Genomic DNA, 15,318 nt, shown 5'->3' with positions numbered 1-15,318 from the left:
GTGAAAATTTCAGTATGATTAAACTAAGCAAAACACTGATTTGCAAGGAGCAAGTTTGAAATAACCTAATAAATAACCTAATTAATAATTTTGTTAGGTCTTTTTCTAAGAGGACTATTGTTTTATGTATGAATAATTTAGTGTTTATACCTTATCCATGCATGTCTTCCTTCCTAGAGAACACATATGCCACTGGTTATCAGTATAGTAAAAACTTATACTGAGGTATATTAAAACAGAAACCAATATTTATTTAAAATAATTATAAAGTGGTGATGCAACTTGAATCAGGCTTATCTTAATTACCACTGCCACAATTAGTGGTCATCCAAAGCAGGACACACTACAACTTTGACTTCAAAATACTTCTTAGTTGTTGGCGTAGAATCTTCCCACTGGCATTTTTTGGTATTGCATCAACAAACTTCACTCCGCCATGCAGCCTCTTCTGCGGCGACACCTGGCCTAAAATAAATTAACACATGATGTAATTAAGTCACATGCTGTAAGGCATACAATACTGTAGAGAAACATTAGGTGAATTTTTAAGCCTATATTTGTAACTCAATGCACCAGAAGTCCTGAAAGCTGCCAGCCCGGGGGTGAAATGCATGAGAGGTAAGCGGGATGAAAGAAGTAGAGAAAGAGGAGAATGTGTTAGTGGAGCACAACCAAGAAGGTTGAAAAACTCCTTGGGCATAAAATTTTTCTTTGAGTGGTATACCAGTTCAAAATATGTTGACAATGTAGTTATTAATGAGTTATACACAGAAACGTGCAGCAGCATCACTATGGTGGCAGATGTTCGTAAGATTGCATAACTTCTGCCTCCTGCTAATAATGATATGAGTTATTTTTCTTGTCTCCAAGATGTGTGTTACCGGGAAAACCATCATGTAGGCGTGTGACTGCACAGCAGTGTATTAAAATGTACGCTGTGTACTATTTTGGCAGCCAATTAGGAGGAATTATGCTGTGGGATGATGTGACGCTCCAGAATTTCATGGAACAATGTTTGTATTTGTTAGACTTAGAAAGCTAACCTTCAAAGTGGATGGAGTACATATTTTCCATAGGTTACTATTCTTGGTTGCCTGGCCGAGCCGACCTGGAATGTAACTTTTTTTAAAACAGTTTATGTGTAACAGGGCAGTGCGAGTTGGCACTCTTTGGTTCTATAAGCTCCACCCAATATTAGCCTCTATCGCTGTCGATCCATTATAAACAATATTTTTCCATCGGATTATGAAGCTCAATTCACAAGACGTTTGCTGCATACTGAGGCGTTTGACACGCCTCCGTTGGCATTTGCTTAAATTAATATGTAATATTAATGTCCTTTAACTGGTTTTGTTTATTTTGCTTGCTTAAATGCTTAGTTATGGATACCTTTTTTGGTCTTGCCTAAAACACGCCCTGTAATGTGGTTCAAAACGCAACAGACACTAGCACTTTCTACGCATGGTCACAGCGCGGCGCGCTGGTCGGCCTGACGTCATGAGAGGTGTGGTCGAGCCTACGACGGCGGCCGGCGAGGCATTAGGGAGCGAGCGGCTGGCGGCGCGCTCACCGACTTGCGGAAGCAAGAGTTTTGGCTGCAGCTCGGCTATGGAGAGACGGCACTGCATTCACCAACGCCACGAGGAGAGGCCAGCCCGAGCGGCCCTTGACGAAAATGCATGCTAAAAGTAAGTCTCGATGCACCACTCTATATCAACCGAGCACTGGGTTGAGTTTTGGTGGAACTAACTGAGTGACATAAGTGGCTGTGAACCGCGATGTTATTAGACACACAATTATCGTTAACTCTCCGAACTAAAACTTTGCGCAACCTTTGTGGCTGTACGAACTAACTGGATTGAATCAAAGTGAGATTTTAACTCTTTTAAGACGTGGTTCTTGTATTCTGCACTGACTACTGCATCGCCAATTCGGACCAATTTGACAAGTTTAAATCTATAAAAGGGGACGTGTGGAACACAGTAAATACAACTAAATAATACGTGATCTACGATGATGTTTCAGAACTTTTAGGAGGAATTTATGTTTGTTAAATGATTGAAAATTTAAGAATAAGTTGTATCAGTAATATTATTATTATCATATTTGTATTTTGTTTTAATGTAAGGTCGCGATCTTCAATTAGTATAAACTTGTATGTTGTATCAGTACCCAGCCTATGCCATGGTGCAAACGCGGAAAAATTAAATATGAGCAAGGCAGTGATGCATTATATTATTTCTTACGTCATCCTGTCCTGCTTAGGGAGCTTAGTTTTTGCTGCTTTTACACTTTTTGTGCGACTGCGTACTTTGGCTCTAAATTCGAGCGCCTCAAGTAAGGCCTCAATACTATAAGTAGCGCTCTCTCTCCTCACACCGGACACTTGCTAAGGGCTGGCGGAAATAAGGTGCAGTTGGCGTTGTTAATAGCAATGGTAATAAATAACAACCAAACTGCCAGGAAAGATGGAAGCAATGGCTCTTTCACAGAGGTAGTAAAGGCATTCGGCTGGAGAAGGAGAACTCTGAAAATAGACCAGCGAGTTTGTGCATGTGGCCATGTAGCAGTGTTGGCGGTTCTTCCTCCCACCCACACACTTGCAAATGTCCATGAACTGGCACAATCTCCATGTGTCCATTTCGACAGGTTTTTGAGACGCAACTCTGACCCAACATTATTTTTTTTTTTTGCGTGAGATTATTCAGCTTTTAAACATTCCATGATAAAACTACAGCCATTGTTGGTGCTTTGAAAGTCGCAGCACTTCAAAGCCCGGCTTTTTACTTTCTTCAGCTCCTGCACGAATTTCTTGCTGATTGTCATGTGCATGCTAGTTTTCAAAAAAGAAACTGACAAGAAAGGGTAGCTTGCTGCCTTTTTGTTTCTTCTATTCTGGAAGAGGACTGGTTCAATAAAATACAATAGTCGGGAAGTGCTGTCTTTTGTTATTACGAGGGGTTGTAAATCAGTAGGGGAGAGGCGGAGAAAAGTGGGCTGGCCTTACTTCCTTCTCCACAGTAGCACCAATAAGCTGAGACACGGAACAAAGACTTCACTTGTACTCTACTGTAGACAGATATATGGTGTAATTCATACTTGAGGGCAATCCTTACAGTGAAAAAGTTGTATTTTTATGACCCAAATTATAACTGCCAACCATACGCAGGGGCGACTCCGTCTGCAGATACATACGTAACTGTCACTTCTATCTATAAAAACTAGCACGCAGTTTACCGCGAGGCTGGAGGTACATATATAATGGATACTCTTACAAACTCCACCGATAGCCGCAGTTTTGTCACAGTATGTTCAAATGAAAGCGTGGGAAATCTCATTCAAAAACAATAATGATTGAGCACAGTTGCATCATGAACACCTGTCAAGATAGAAACATTAATTGTGTGGGTGCTCCTTCACGGGACATTTACAAAGAAGAGAGGGAGGGAAAACCGTCAATATGTCATATGGCCTCAAGCCCTCAAGCCAACACCGACTAGACTTCAGGCCTGCGCGCACCCTTGTGACGTCATCAACAGTAGGCCATCCTTCCCCCGCCGAGGCGACCTTCAGACAGCAGTGCTGGCCATTACAAGAGCTCGGTACAGAAGGATTTTAAGTTTTTGTATCAAGTTTTTTTTTTTTTTTGCAAGAGTAATAAATTAACAAAATGTTTAATCTAGAAAGTCTCACCGTCTATAAAAACAGTTACAACATGAAAAACAGTACAAGAAGTTTATTTTCTTTAAACACATGTAACTTCCTTTTGTTTTTTTTATAATAACTACAATTTAAACAAGGTATAAAGAATTTATTTAGACAAAGTTTTCATTTATGAAAAAAAAATTATGAAATTAAAATAATATTGCTCATACCTATATAACATAAAAACCAGTTATAATTTTTACGTACCTATATATATATTCGTAAATCTAAGTATCAACACATAAATTATTACATTTATTGGCACTACGAATAAAAAGATTTTAAATAACAGTTCTTTGATGATTTAGTAATATAATTAAAAACAATGCTATTTTTTAAAAGTCAATGACTCAATTTAATACAATTTTAAACTAGTGGAACGTTGAAATAAATTTACAAAAATAATAGCATGCCACGAAGATCAAAAATCTTACATTGTAAAAATTTATTTTTATTTTATAAAGATCTGAAAACATATCCTCCAAACTATTTAAGGTAATCCACAATCATTCTGACAATCTTATCAGAGTAGCACATATTAAAGTAGGTAGGAATGTCCAGAAAAAAGTTTTTAATAACATTAAAGTGATCTGCATTCTAAGTCTCCATTGAAAGTGTTCATTTATTCTTCGCAAGTATTTATTTTTAAATTTTGAAGTCATTTCAATATTACATATTGCCACTTTTTCCACCATAATTTACAACATCAAAATTACATCATATACACAACAAAAGCCATCTTTTAAAATAAAATCAGAATACTTTTTGACCACAATGCTTTAAGTAGGCCTATATGGTAGATAAGGTAAAACATCATGTCTTTTAAAATAATGTAAAATTGAACTTTGACAGTTGTAACATAATCACCTGGCAGTGCTAATGTGGTACAAAAAAAAGGGTTGTTAGCGACAAAAAAAAAAATACTTTGCCAAATACGTAGAATAGTGTGAAAATACTGTAAATGGATACAACAATGCAATCGCATTTAAAACATGTTTATACAATTACGCCATTGTTGGTTTGGCGTATGTCCAAAAAAATGTTTTAATCAATATTGCCCATTGCAAGAATAATTCAAAGAACGAATGCAATTGCAAACTTACAAAAATATGTTAATTTGAGTCCTAAAAATGTAATAAAATAATAAAGATATTAGTCTTGGGTCCAAATCCCTGTAACATCTAAGTATGATTAATAGCTTCCATTAAACTAGCAGAAAAAAAAAATGTATACACTAATATATCAACTGTATGGCAAGTGCGTTTATTCGATGAACAATATTAATGATGAGTTGACATGAAAGTGCAACAAGTCTCATAGTATTTTTCATGTATTCGTAACACAAGGAAAACATTATGCAAACACATTTTCTAAATTCTTGTATCTCTTGACCAAATTTAAGCCAGTGTATGTACCTGTGCCCAATAAATTTGATTTTGTTCAAATAATTTGGATGACATTTCAAATTTAAGATAAATTTATAATTGGGATTATTTTATATTTTCTGAAAAGTTTTGATAAACAAAATAATATTTAATAAGTTTTAAACGAGGTAAGCAATAATGCACGAAATGTGTATGTCTTCAAGAATGTATAGGTTAGTGCAAAAAATATTGTATCTTTAATCGTTAATTCTGCATTAAATGACACAGTTTGCAAATATTATGGAACTAACCGTAGGCTAAAATACATTTTTTCTTCAAAAACTTTAATTGATATTTTTCCAAATGACTGCAAACACATTTCAAACTTATATTTCTGTATTCGGATGATAATCTAAATTGAATTTTTGACGATAACATTCTTACAATGGTTGTGAAATCAAATATTTCAGGCTATTGCAAATACATATCTTTCTCAACTTTTTTACAACTCGTATGAAAATGTAATTTTAATCATCAGTTTTTAACCATGAACAATTATGTAATATGATGTTATGCATTTCATAGCAAAAAAAGGATTAAAACATAAATTTAGTTTTAAACCCAAAAGCATCCAATCGGAGAAGCAGAGACTTGAATAAATTAATTTTACTTTTAATAAGTTTTATCTAAATGTATGTATTAATAAATGCTGACTGAATACATCTGGATTAACCACAGTGCGTTTTCGCCATTGAAAAAAAAATTGTTCAAGCGCGCACACACACTCATGTGTTGTCATTACTGTAATACGTAATCTCCTTTCAGATGCCAAGAAACAAGAAGAGAACAACCAATAAAGCCGAATGGAACGAAGAAACCATGTCTCGAGCTCTTGCTACCATCCAAGAGGGTAAGAAGATACGTCATGTTGCCAGATACTTCCAAATTCTAATTGCAACTCTTCACAGAAGAATGAAGTGTGGTGATTCTAAGGGTCCAAGAATGGGCAGAAAACCAGTTTTCTCCGAGAATGAAGAAAAGGAGATTGCCAGACATTCACTAAATTTGGCAAAACGTTTTTACTGCATGTCAGCTGATGAACTAAGGTGTTTGGCATTCCAATTTGCTAAGAACAAGGGTATTAACTGCAACTTTCATGAAGCTAGTGGTATGGCAGGCGGGACATTCCATGTCAGATCAACACACTTTGAATTAAAATTTTACCTCACCATTTTAGAACTTCTTCAAATTTTGTATAGTGGTAGTATGTACTAAGAATAAGAAAAATATTAAATTTTAATTTTTTATCTCTAACGGTTTCCAAAATACAGCTATGTAAAGTTTTCAAAAAAGCGCTCAAAAACGCTGGACGAGCGTTTTTGAAATTGCTCTAGAAGCTGTTCTAATTAAGCTAGAAAGGTGGGAGTGGTGTCATTTTACTCCATTTTTAATGGGCTTTCTTATGAAATATAACACACCATAGGTTGTCATAAAATTTTTTTTTCTAAACTTCAAATCAAAATTTTGATTTTGAATAAAACAAAAAGTGCATCCCAAAAAATTTTGAAAAAATTCTTAAAAGTAGGTTGTACTTATAGGAAGCATGTGTCAAAATTTCAAAATGGGCATGCAATGGGTTCAATAGGTAAAAAATATTTGAAATGAGAGTTGATTTCTAAAATCAGTACGGTTTATGTAGTGTATGGTAGTATTAATTGTTTGTACATGAACAAATAGGCATTCCATTTACTTACTGAGTACAAATTCACTTGTTACTTGACATTGCCTGAGTTATTTTTAGTGTCTCTTCAGCTGTAAGTGTATAAATCCTTCCAGTAGGAGTTGTAGGATCAACTTTGCAGAGGACGTCCGTTACTGATATCCACAACACATCAGGCTTCCTTGGATATGAAAATGAAGCTGCCGGTCCAGGAGGGTGTAAAAATGTTACTTTTAATTCATCATCTTCTTCCTTCTTCTCCAAAACATAAGCAACCCACCACTTTTCATCATACACTGCCGTTATGTAGCCATTTACATCACTTATTTGCAATTTATCTGGTGATTTTTGAACAGCTACAGTGTCTTCAGTTTGACTTTCCGAAAAAACTTTAACTCTTAGTTTTGAGAGACTCAATGGTTCAGGTATAAAACAGTGGAATTTTTGAGTACCCTTAATAGTAATAGCCTGGTTGAAACGCTCCTCGAGAAACTTTTCAGATTCAGTATGATCTTCTTGGGTTGAAAAGGTAAAATGTATTCCATTGATATTTTGTTTTGCCCATTCATAAAGTTGAATGGCTGTCAGGATTTGACTGTCATATGGCCGCTGTAGACTAGCTTTAGCGGCTAGTCTCTTGACCGTGCCACCAATCCCATCACAAGGGCCCTTTCCATGAGCCGTAGCTGAGAAATGCCATTCAGCTTCAACATCAAAATCCTCTTTATGGTAGCACAAGTTTATGAAGTTTTTTTTGTTTTTATATTGCCCAGCACACCCGTCAGAGTAATAGAAAATCTTCTGTGGTAATGCCTGGAAATGTTTTGTCAAGAATTCAATAAGTTTCTTTTGAAACGTATAAACAGACACGGTATTGTGCTCCAAGCAATCTGATACCACAACAAAACTGACATGTTTGAGTTTGTCTTCACTTTTGTAATAAATTACAAAAGGGTGAAGAGTTACATGTTCATTAGCCCAGTGGTAGCTCTGAGCCTCGTCTTGTACCACAATTGTGTAGTTTTTGAAAGTCTAGGTTTATCACAAACTCTGATTCATTTAAATTTTCTTTTTTATCATTGATGAAAGCAGACTGCATTTTAGCAATAAAATCATGTTTTATTAGAGGTGAAAGTTTTTCCAAAAAGAAAGTGATAAAGTCTTCTGAAGATTTGTTTAAAGTCTCAAGAGTGCAACGATCTACAGACACCCATTGACGAAAGGTGACATTTTCTATCAAATTTTCTTCAAAGGCATCTTCAAGAATTGTTTGTATAGGTGTAACCCCAGGACAATCGGCACATTCACCCATGACACATGTTATTGCTGGTGGATTGCATTGCATTTTGACCATACACTGCTTGTATGACTTCAATTCACCATTAGTTAGAGTTCCTAATCGGGCATTTTCTATAATCAACTTCACATTTTGGTGGATAGTACATACGCACACTGCATGCGTGCCACTTTTGCCTGCTAAAATACATTGTTTTGGTCTTAGTTCAGCATATTTAGAGAATCCTACTTTAATGTGGGGGGATTTCTCCTTGAACAGAGTATAAGCTTCCTTCAGATTACACAAGATAAGACGTTTTGATATTTTGGTTTTATTTCCATTTGCCTCAACAACTGAATCACAATCTTTTATGCCGGGCATTGCTCTGCTGATTTCATCATTTAGATAAAAGGAATGAATAGTAGTGATGAGTCGAGTCACCCTATTTCAGCATCGAGTCGAGTTCGAGTTAAACAAAGAAATTTATCTTCGAGTCGAACTCATAGAAATTTGTCTTCGAGTCGAACTCGAGCCAACGTCATGGAAATTTGTCGAGGTGAGTCAAACTTAGCGAGGTTCAAGTGGCAAAATGATGAGCGAAATAAATATGTTAAATATTTCTCAATATAATATATGTAATTAAATATGAAAACTTTGAATTATTGAAGGTTGCCCTACACATTTGATTTTTTGTATTTTTTTTTTTAATCTTCATACGGACGCTTTAAGTGAAAATGCATATCCAAGTGACGAATCAAACGTGAATTTGATGATGACTGAGTCTTGTAAATTTTTTTCAGCACTTGCATTTAGCTGTCTTATGATCAAATTTTTCAAAAAATTCCCAAATCTCTGCTCTTGATTTCTATTCGTCACTTTGTGACAGTTCCAGGCCGTACAAACATATCCATTCCACTAATACTAAACCGTTTATGATTAATACGACGCCGGCGACGCAAACTCAAGTGTAAACATAAACTTCAACAGCCTCAATTTTACGTTCGGCCATGGAAAACTGGTTGGAGATTTCAATTATTGTTTATATCGATTCGACAAAGTGGCAACATTCCCTGGCTGTATGATGACTTACGTAGGCCATGGGCCAAGAGTTAAAATGGCGGCTATCTAGTGTTTAGTATTAAATATTATTTACCTCCAAAGCTGCCCAAATATTAACGTGGTCTTGTTCATGACTGAATCTAGAGAACATTTTTTAATTCCGTTATAGTTAAATAAAGGTATTTTGTTGCAGTTATAAATATTAAGTGCATATTGAAGGATGGGATACACTGTGTGCGGTTATAAACGATCGAAAATAAAAAATCTTCCGACTTCGTTTTCAAGGTTTTCAGTGTTGGATCAGAGGTTTTCCACTAGGTAGGCCTAAATAATACATTTTATTTTATTTTAAAGTGCATGGTTTCGGATAAGTACCTTCACTATTGGAAATTGTGCAACATTATAGTCGAGCCAAAAACTAAACTTTGACGAGACTCGAGGACACGATCATAATCAACTCGGTTTTCGAGTCGAGTTTAGTTTCGCCGGCTCGACTCGACTCGCTCGATTTTTCGAGTCTCGACCCATTACTAATGAATAGTATTTACAACATCTTCTGAGAGCGTCTTACCAGGCTTGGGATTGGGAGTCTCTAATATACCTTTCTCTTTTAAAATTTTTTTTGCTTGTCTTACCATATAGTTTGGCGCATTAAATTCCCTCATAATCTTCCTTATCCCCCAACCCTCTGGGAGGCAAGTAAGTATTATTAATTTCTTAACACAATTGTTTGAAACGGAAAATTGATCTTTGAGGTTTTGTAAAACTGATTGGTCAAGATCGTCCTCTTGACTGGACGATGATGGATCTGCTGCTACAAAAAGTTTTCGTTTCATTGCAGAGTGAATTTTTCTTGCTTTGGTTGTTGCATACTGCTTGGATTGGATTTTCCTTTTGTCAATAGGAGACTCTTCTAGCTCCAAAAGAGAAGTATTCATTTGATCTACTATTATTTTTGAAATAGAAAAGTTAGGGTCCCTGTCTGAATCCGAACTGGACATTTCATCATTCAATGCCACTAAGCAAGGCTTAGCTGAAGGGCCAGGTTGATTGGCATTTAAGTTTGTCTTCAAAGCTGTAATTTCTTTCCTACATTTATTGCAAATTTTAGCTTTCTTTGGAATTTCAGGATATAAACTGCACATCCATGTGACATTTCTTAATGTCTTTTTATCCCTGACTGTATGATTTTCTTTTTTTAAGGGATTAAAACATTGTAATCTAATAAACACAACTTTTTTCTCCATTTTTTAAAGTCTATAATTTAAAATTGATTAAAACCGTTTTGCAATTTACAAGTTTCAACAAAAAATTGTCTTTAAATAATAATTAATTGAATAAAAATATTGACATGTATAATGTACATTACATAACTGTATTATCATTAGTACTCAATACTGTCACACATTACTAGTAGTTACACTCACTAATACTTTATCACATCACTGTTCTCAGCATAACTACTGATTCTACTGACAAGAGCACCAGACTCAGACGAACTGCTATGTGAGCTATTCTTGTGAGGTGCAGGTCTCAACTTGTCAGCAAAGCTTGCCCCCTCCCCCCTCAGGCCCTCTCCTTCCTGCCTGCTGGAGCAGATTGATTACAGTCTGAATGTTAGTCTTAAAACTTTCTAGCTTATTCTTTACTGTTTTTTAAAAATTACTTGAATGATACCTACATATTTTTAAATCCACTTATATAAAGACATTAACTAATAAACAGTCACCTCAATAATAAATTAATATCAATACGAACTTTCCCGAAGGTACACGATGTTGTTGTCGGGATAAATACGACCATACTGGACCATACCATCATGGCGACCCTCGATTATCGCTACATTGCCGCGTAAACAAAGTTTATTAATTTTTAAACTAATTCTAGTTTCCAGTTTACAGTTTTCATGTAGTTATTTTTCAAGAAGAGACTCTGCAAACTGTGCGAAGTGAAAGAAAACTTCTGAAACGTTTTATTATAACCATAACCATAGCCATAACTACCAAAACCTATGTTTGTGTAGATTTATTATAGATAGTAAAATTATTAGCATTACTGATGTTGGTAAAATAGAACATAGTAAAATATCTTTACCAAATTAAAATTCCCAAAATCTCACCTTTTTGCAGATAATATTTAACCATGAAGCCATAATCTGCCCATTTTGAAATTTTAACTTATGCTTACCATTAATATAGCCTACTTGTAGGAATTTTTTCAAAATTTTTTGGGACGCACTTTTTGATATATTCAAAATCAAAATTTTGATTTTGAGTTTAGAAAAAAAAACTTTATTACAACCTATGGTGTGTTATATGTCAAAAGAAAGCCCATAAAAAATGGAGTAAAATGACACCACTCCCACCTTTCTAGCTTAATTAGAACAGGTTCTAGAGCAATTTGAAAAACGCTCGTCCAGCGTTTTTGGGAGCTTTTTTGAAAACTTTACATAGCTGTATTTTGGAAACCGTTTGAGATAAAAAATTAAAATTAAATATTTTTCTTATTTTTAGTACCTACTACCACTATACAAAATTTGAGGAGATTCCAAAGTGGTCATGTAAAATGGGTGTGTTGATTTGACATGGAATGACCCAGGCAAGGACTGAATATATGGTTTTTTGAAGAGAAATCCACAGCTGAGTTTGAGGAAACCAGAACCCATAAGTATTAATCGAATACTTGGATTCAATAGAGTTGAAGTGGAGCTTTTTTTTTGAATATGGCCTTAGTCATGGATAAATTCAATTTTCCTCCACAGCGTATATTCAACGTTGATGAAACAGGGATATCTACAGTTCAGAAACCCTGCAGAATAATTGGCCCAAAAGGGCAAAAGCAAGTAGGCTTAGCAATTAGTTGGGAAAGGGGTATAAACATAACGGTTTGCTGTGCTATGAATGCTGTAGGAACATATGTTCCTCCCATGTTTATATTCCCTAGGGAAAGAATGAATCCTGCACTTAGTCGGGGTGGACCAACTGGGGCTCTGTATCAGCGTTCAAAATCAGGATGGATGACGGAAGAGCTTTTTCGTACGTGGCTTGAACATTTTTGTAGCTTTAGAAAACCATCTGCGAATGACACAGTTCTTATCATTCTAGACAACCACACTAGCCACACTTCTTTAGCAACATATGACATATGAGTACTGCAAAAAGAAGGGAATCACACTACTGTCAATTTCACCACATTCCTCACACAGGCTTCAACCCTTAGATATTTCGTTCTTTGGACCCTTGAAGACTGCATTCAACAAGAGATGTGACCAGTTTCTGAAACACCATTCTGCAGAGAAGATCCTTCCTACTGATGTAACATACATTTTCAATGCAGCTTATGGTGCTGTTGCAAACATGGAAAAAGCAGTTTCTGGTTTCAAGAAGGCAGGAATTGTTCCCTTAAACGAAAGTGTATTTTCTGATGACGATTTCTTCGCAGCATCACGACTGATGCCAATAGTGGAGAATGAAGAGAATTCACCAAATGACATTTCAGCACCAAGTGCTGTAGAAGAAGTGACCACCCATGTCCTGAATGATACAGCTGAACCAAGTGAAGAAGAGAGAATTCCTAACACTGAACTTTGCGGAGAAAAAAACGGAAATGGAAAGGTGGTTTGTGCCGTCACAGTAGCAGACATTTCACCTTAACCAGGCCCTTCAAAAAGACCCCCAGCAAAACGAAGACAGAAACAGCATTCCGAAATTATTATTTCTACCCCGATGAAAGCTGTTTATGACGAAAAAGAAAAGAGGAAGCAAAAAGAAGAAGAAAAAGGAAGTAGTGGGAAAGCAATTAAGAAGAATAAATCATCAGCTCCTGGAAAGAAACGGAAAAAAATGACCACATATCTCAAGTTTGAATCATCGTCTGAGGAAGATGTGGATGATTCGCAGCTCTGTGATGATGGTTATTTAGATGACATTGACTTGATTGCAAAATGCAAATAGTAAAGATATTTGCTGTATTTGTGAGGAATTTGGTCATAATGATGAGATTTGGTTCAAGTGTGTTTCATGCGAAAATTGGGCACATAAAGATTGTGCAGTCTGTGAGAGATCAGAGGGTTTCTGCTGTGATGTTTTTTTGAAAAGATAAAATTTTACACTTAAATATTGTGCTAAAAAACTGTCAATTTAACTGCAACTTTTTGAATTTCTTATGCAAATGGTTGTATTAGTTGTTTTAATTATTATTTATTGTTAAGTTGTTTGCATGGTTCTTACATTTGCCCATATGATCTTCAACACAATATTCACCAAAACACTAGGATGTTATAAATGACGTAGGCCTATTTGTTTCATTAAATTTTTTACTAGTAAGATCATATAAAGTACCAGTTTCATAAAATGTATAATTTTTCTAAAGTAAACATGTCTCTGGCATAACAAGTAATGAGTAACCATCATTACCTTTTGGTAGGGGGTAATGGCGATCATGTGTTCACGATTACCCCACGGTGTGGGGTAATGGCGAACATTGCATAACTTTACAAAAGGTATTATACTTATGCGGAATTTCTATAAAATGTATTCTGTCGTATAAAGAAGTGTTCGGCATTAAATACTTAACAATTCGAACAAAGAAAGAAATATTATATGAAATATGAAGCAATTCAAATTAAGATTTCCCTTAAGTGTTCACCATTACCCCACTCTCCCTTACATACAGTGAGACGAGATTACAAAGGTGTGGACCGTCAAGACACAGCCGGGAAGCCTGGAGAATGCGCAGGAACTACGTATCCACGCTACAACAACCGAGGAGGCCAAGGAGGGAGGTTCCACCAATCTTCTCGACCAACTGCAAAGTTCCGGAATCAAGGGATAGAGCAATGGGATACGGCACAGGAGTTTCAGAAACAGACTGCATGCAAGATGAGTCGAAGGGAGTATCAAACACCGAAAGAAGGTATGCCTAGATACAATAAGTTGTCGGATCAGTCGTGCTACAGATGCGGACTTAATCACACCATTTCACACTGCCCAGCATATAATGCAGTTTGTCACCATTATCAAAAAAGAGGACATTTTTCACGTGTGTGTAGATTAAAGGCACAGGGGAAAGACAGTGCTGTTGTGCTGTTAATGTTCTTATTGACACTACCAATGATTTAGTTCTAGGATGTATAACCTCAAAGGGACAAGCAAATGAGAGTTGTGTAGACAGTAGTATAAATGTCCAGCAACAAGCACAGAGTGATAAATTATGTTGTAAAGCAAACTGTATCGTTAAAGTAAGTGTTGCAGATAAGGGATCCAAATGCATAACCAGCTCTGTAAATGTAAATGGAACCGAGTGGTTTTGTAAACTTAAAATTGCAGAACCTAAAAGCTTTGTTAATTTTAAGGTAGATACTGGAGCACAGGTCAATGTTATTCCAGAGAGTATATTTTGTAAACTTAAGCTAAGAGAGGGTGCACTCTTGAGATCGGAAGTGAAACTAAAAACGTATACTGGTTCTGATATACCCATTATTGGTAAATGCTTTTTACATTGTAAAACCAAACTTGACAAATCTCATGTGATTGAATTTCAGTTAACTAAGGTGGAAAATTTTCCACCAATATTGGGGCTGTTAGCCATACAACAGTTAGGCACTTTGCAAAGAGTTGAAACAGTTGTTTCACAAACAAACACAAGGGCTCCTGCACACAAGGACATATGATGACAAGGTATAAGAGTGTTTCTGAGGGATTAGGTGACATAGATGTGGCACCATATACATTTGTGTTGAAGCCAGAGAGTTGTGTACCAGTAGCCACATTCCAAAGGATACCATTTTACTTGCATGACAAACTACGGGAAGAATTAGATAGAATGATAGGCCTTAAGGTGGTTGAAAGGGTCACAGAGCCAACAGAATGGTTGAACCCTATAGTAGTAGTTCGCAAACGCAGCAGGGAGATATAGGGTGTGTCTGGACCCACAACCTTTAAATGCTGCAATTCTGAGGGATCATTATAGGTTACCTACTTTGGAAGAGGTCACAGTGAAAATGAAGGGGCCTCAGTATTTTAGTACGCTCGATGCAAATAAAAGGATTTTGGCAAATTAAATTGTCTGAGGAAAGTGCAAAGTTGACAAGGCCTCTACACAACAAGCAAGTTCCACATGCTGCAAAACCATTCTGGACATACAGGGAGGAATTAACAATACACAGGGGAGTTGATATATAAAGGCACAAGGGT

At 36.1% G+C, this 15,318-nt stretch overlaps 1 protein-coding gene across 4 annotated transcripts in view; it reads right to left on the bottom strand.

Annotated features, from left to right (window-relative positions):
- LOC134537474 (uncharacterized) overlaps positions 1-15,318 on the bottom strand; it is a 93,837-nt gene that overhangs the window by 12,404 nt on the left and 66,115 nt on the right. For 2 of the 4 annotated variants that reach the window (XM_063377951.1, XM_063377968.1), the window contains exon 9: positions 227-465. In XM_063377951.1, coding sequence (XP_063234021.1) covers positions 344-465 — 122 coding nt within the window. In that variant the 3' untranslated portion in view covers positions 227-343. Of the gene's footprint in view, positions 1-226; positions 466-15,318 lie in introns of those variants that run through there. The other 2 variants (XM_063377959.1, XR_010075994.1) reach the window with 2 other exon arrangements.

This window comes from Bacillus rossius, chromosome 1, assembly GCF_032445375.1.
Source record: "Bacillus rossius redtenbacheri isolate Brsri chromosome 1, Brsri_v3, whole genome shotgun sequence".
Taxonomy (NCBI): Eukaryota; Metazoa; Arthropoda; class Insecta; order Phasmatodea; family Bacillidae; genus Bacillus; species Bacillus rossius.
This window is presented reverse-complemented; position numbering and strand designations above follow the sequence as displayed.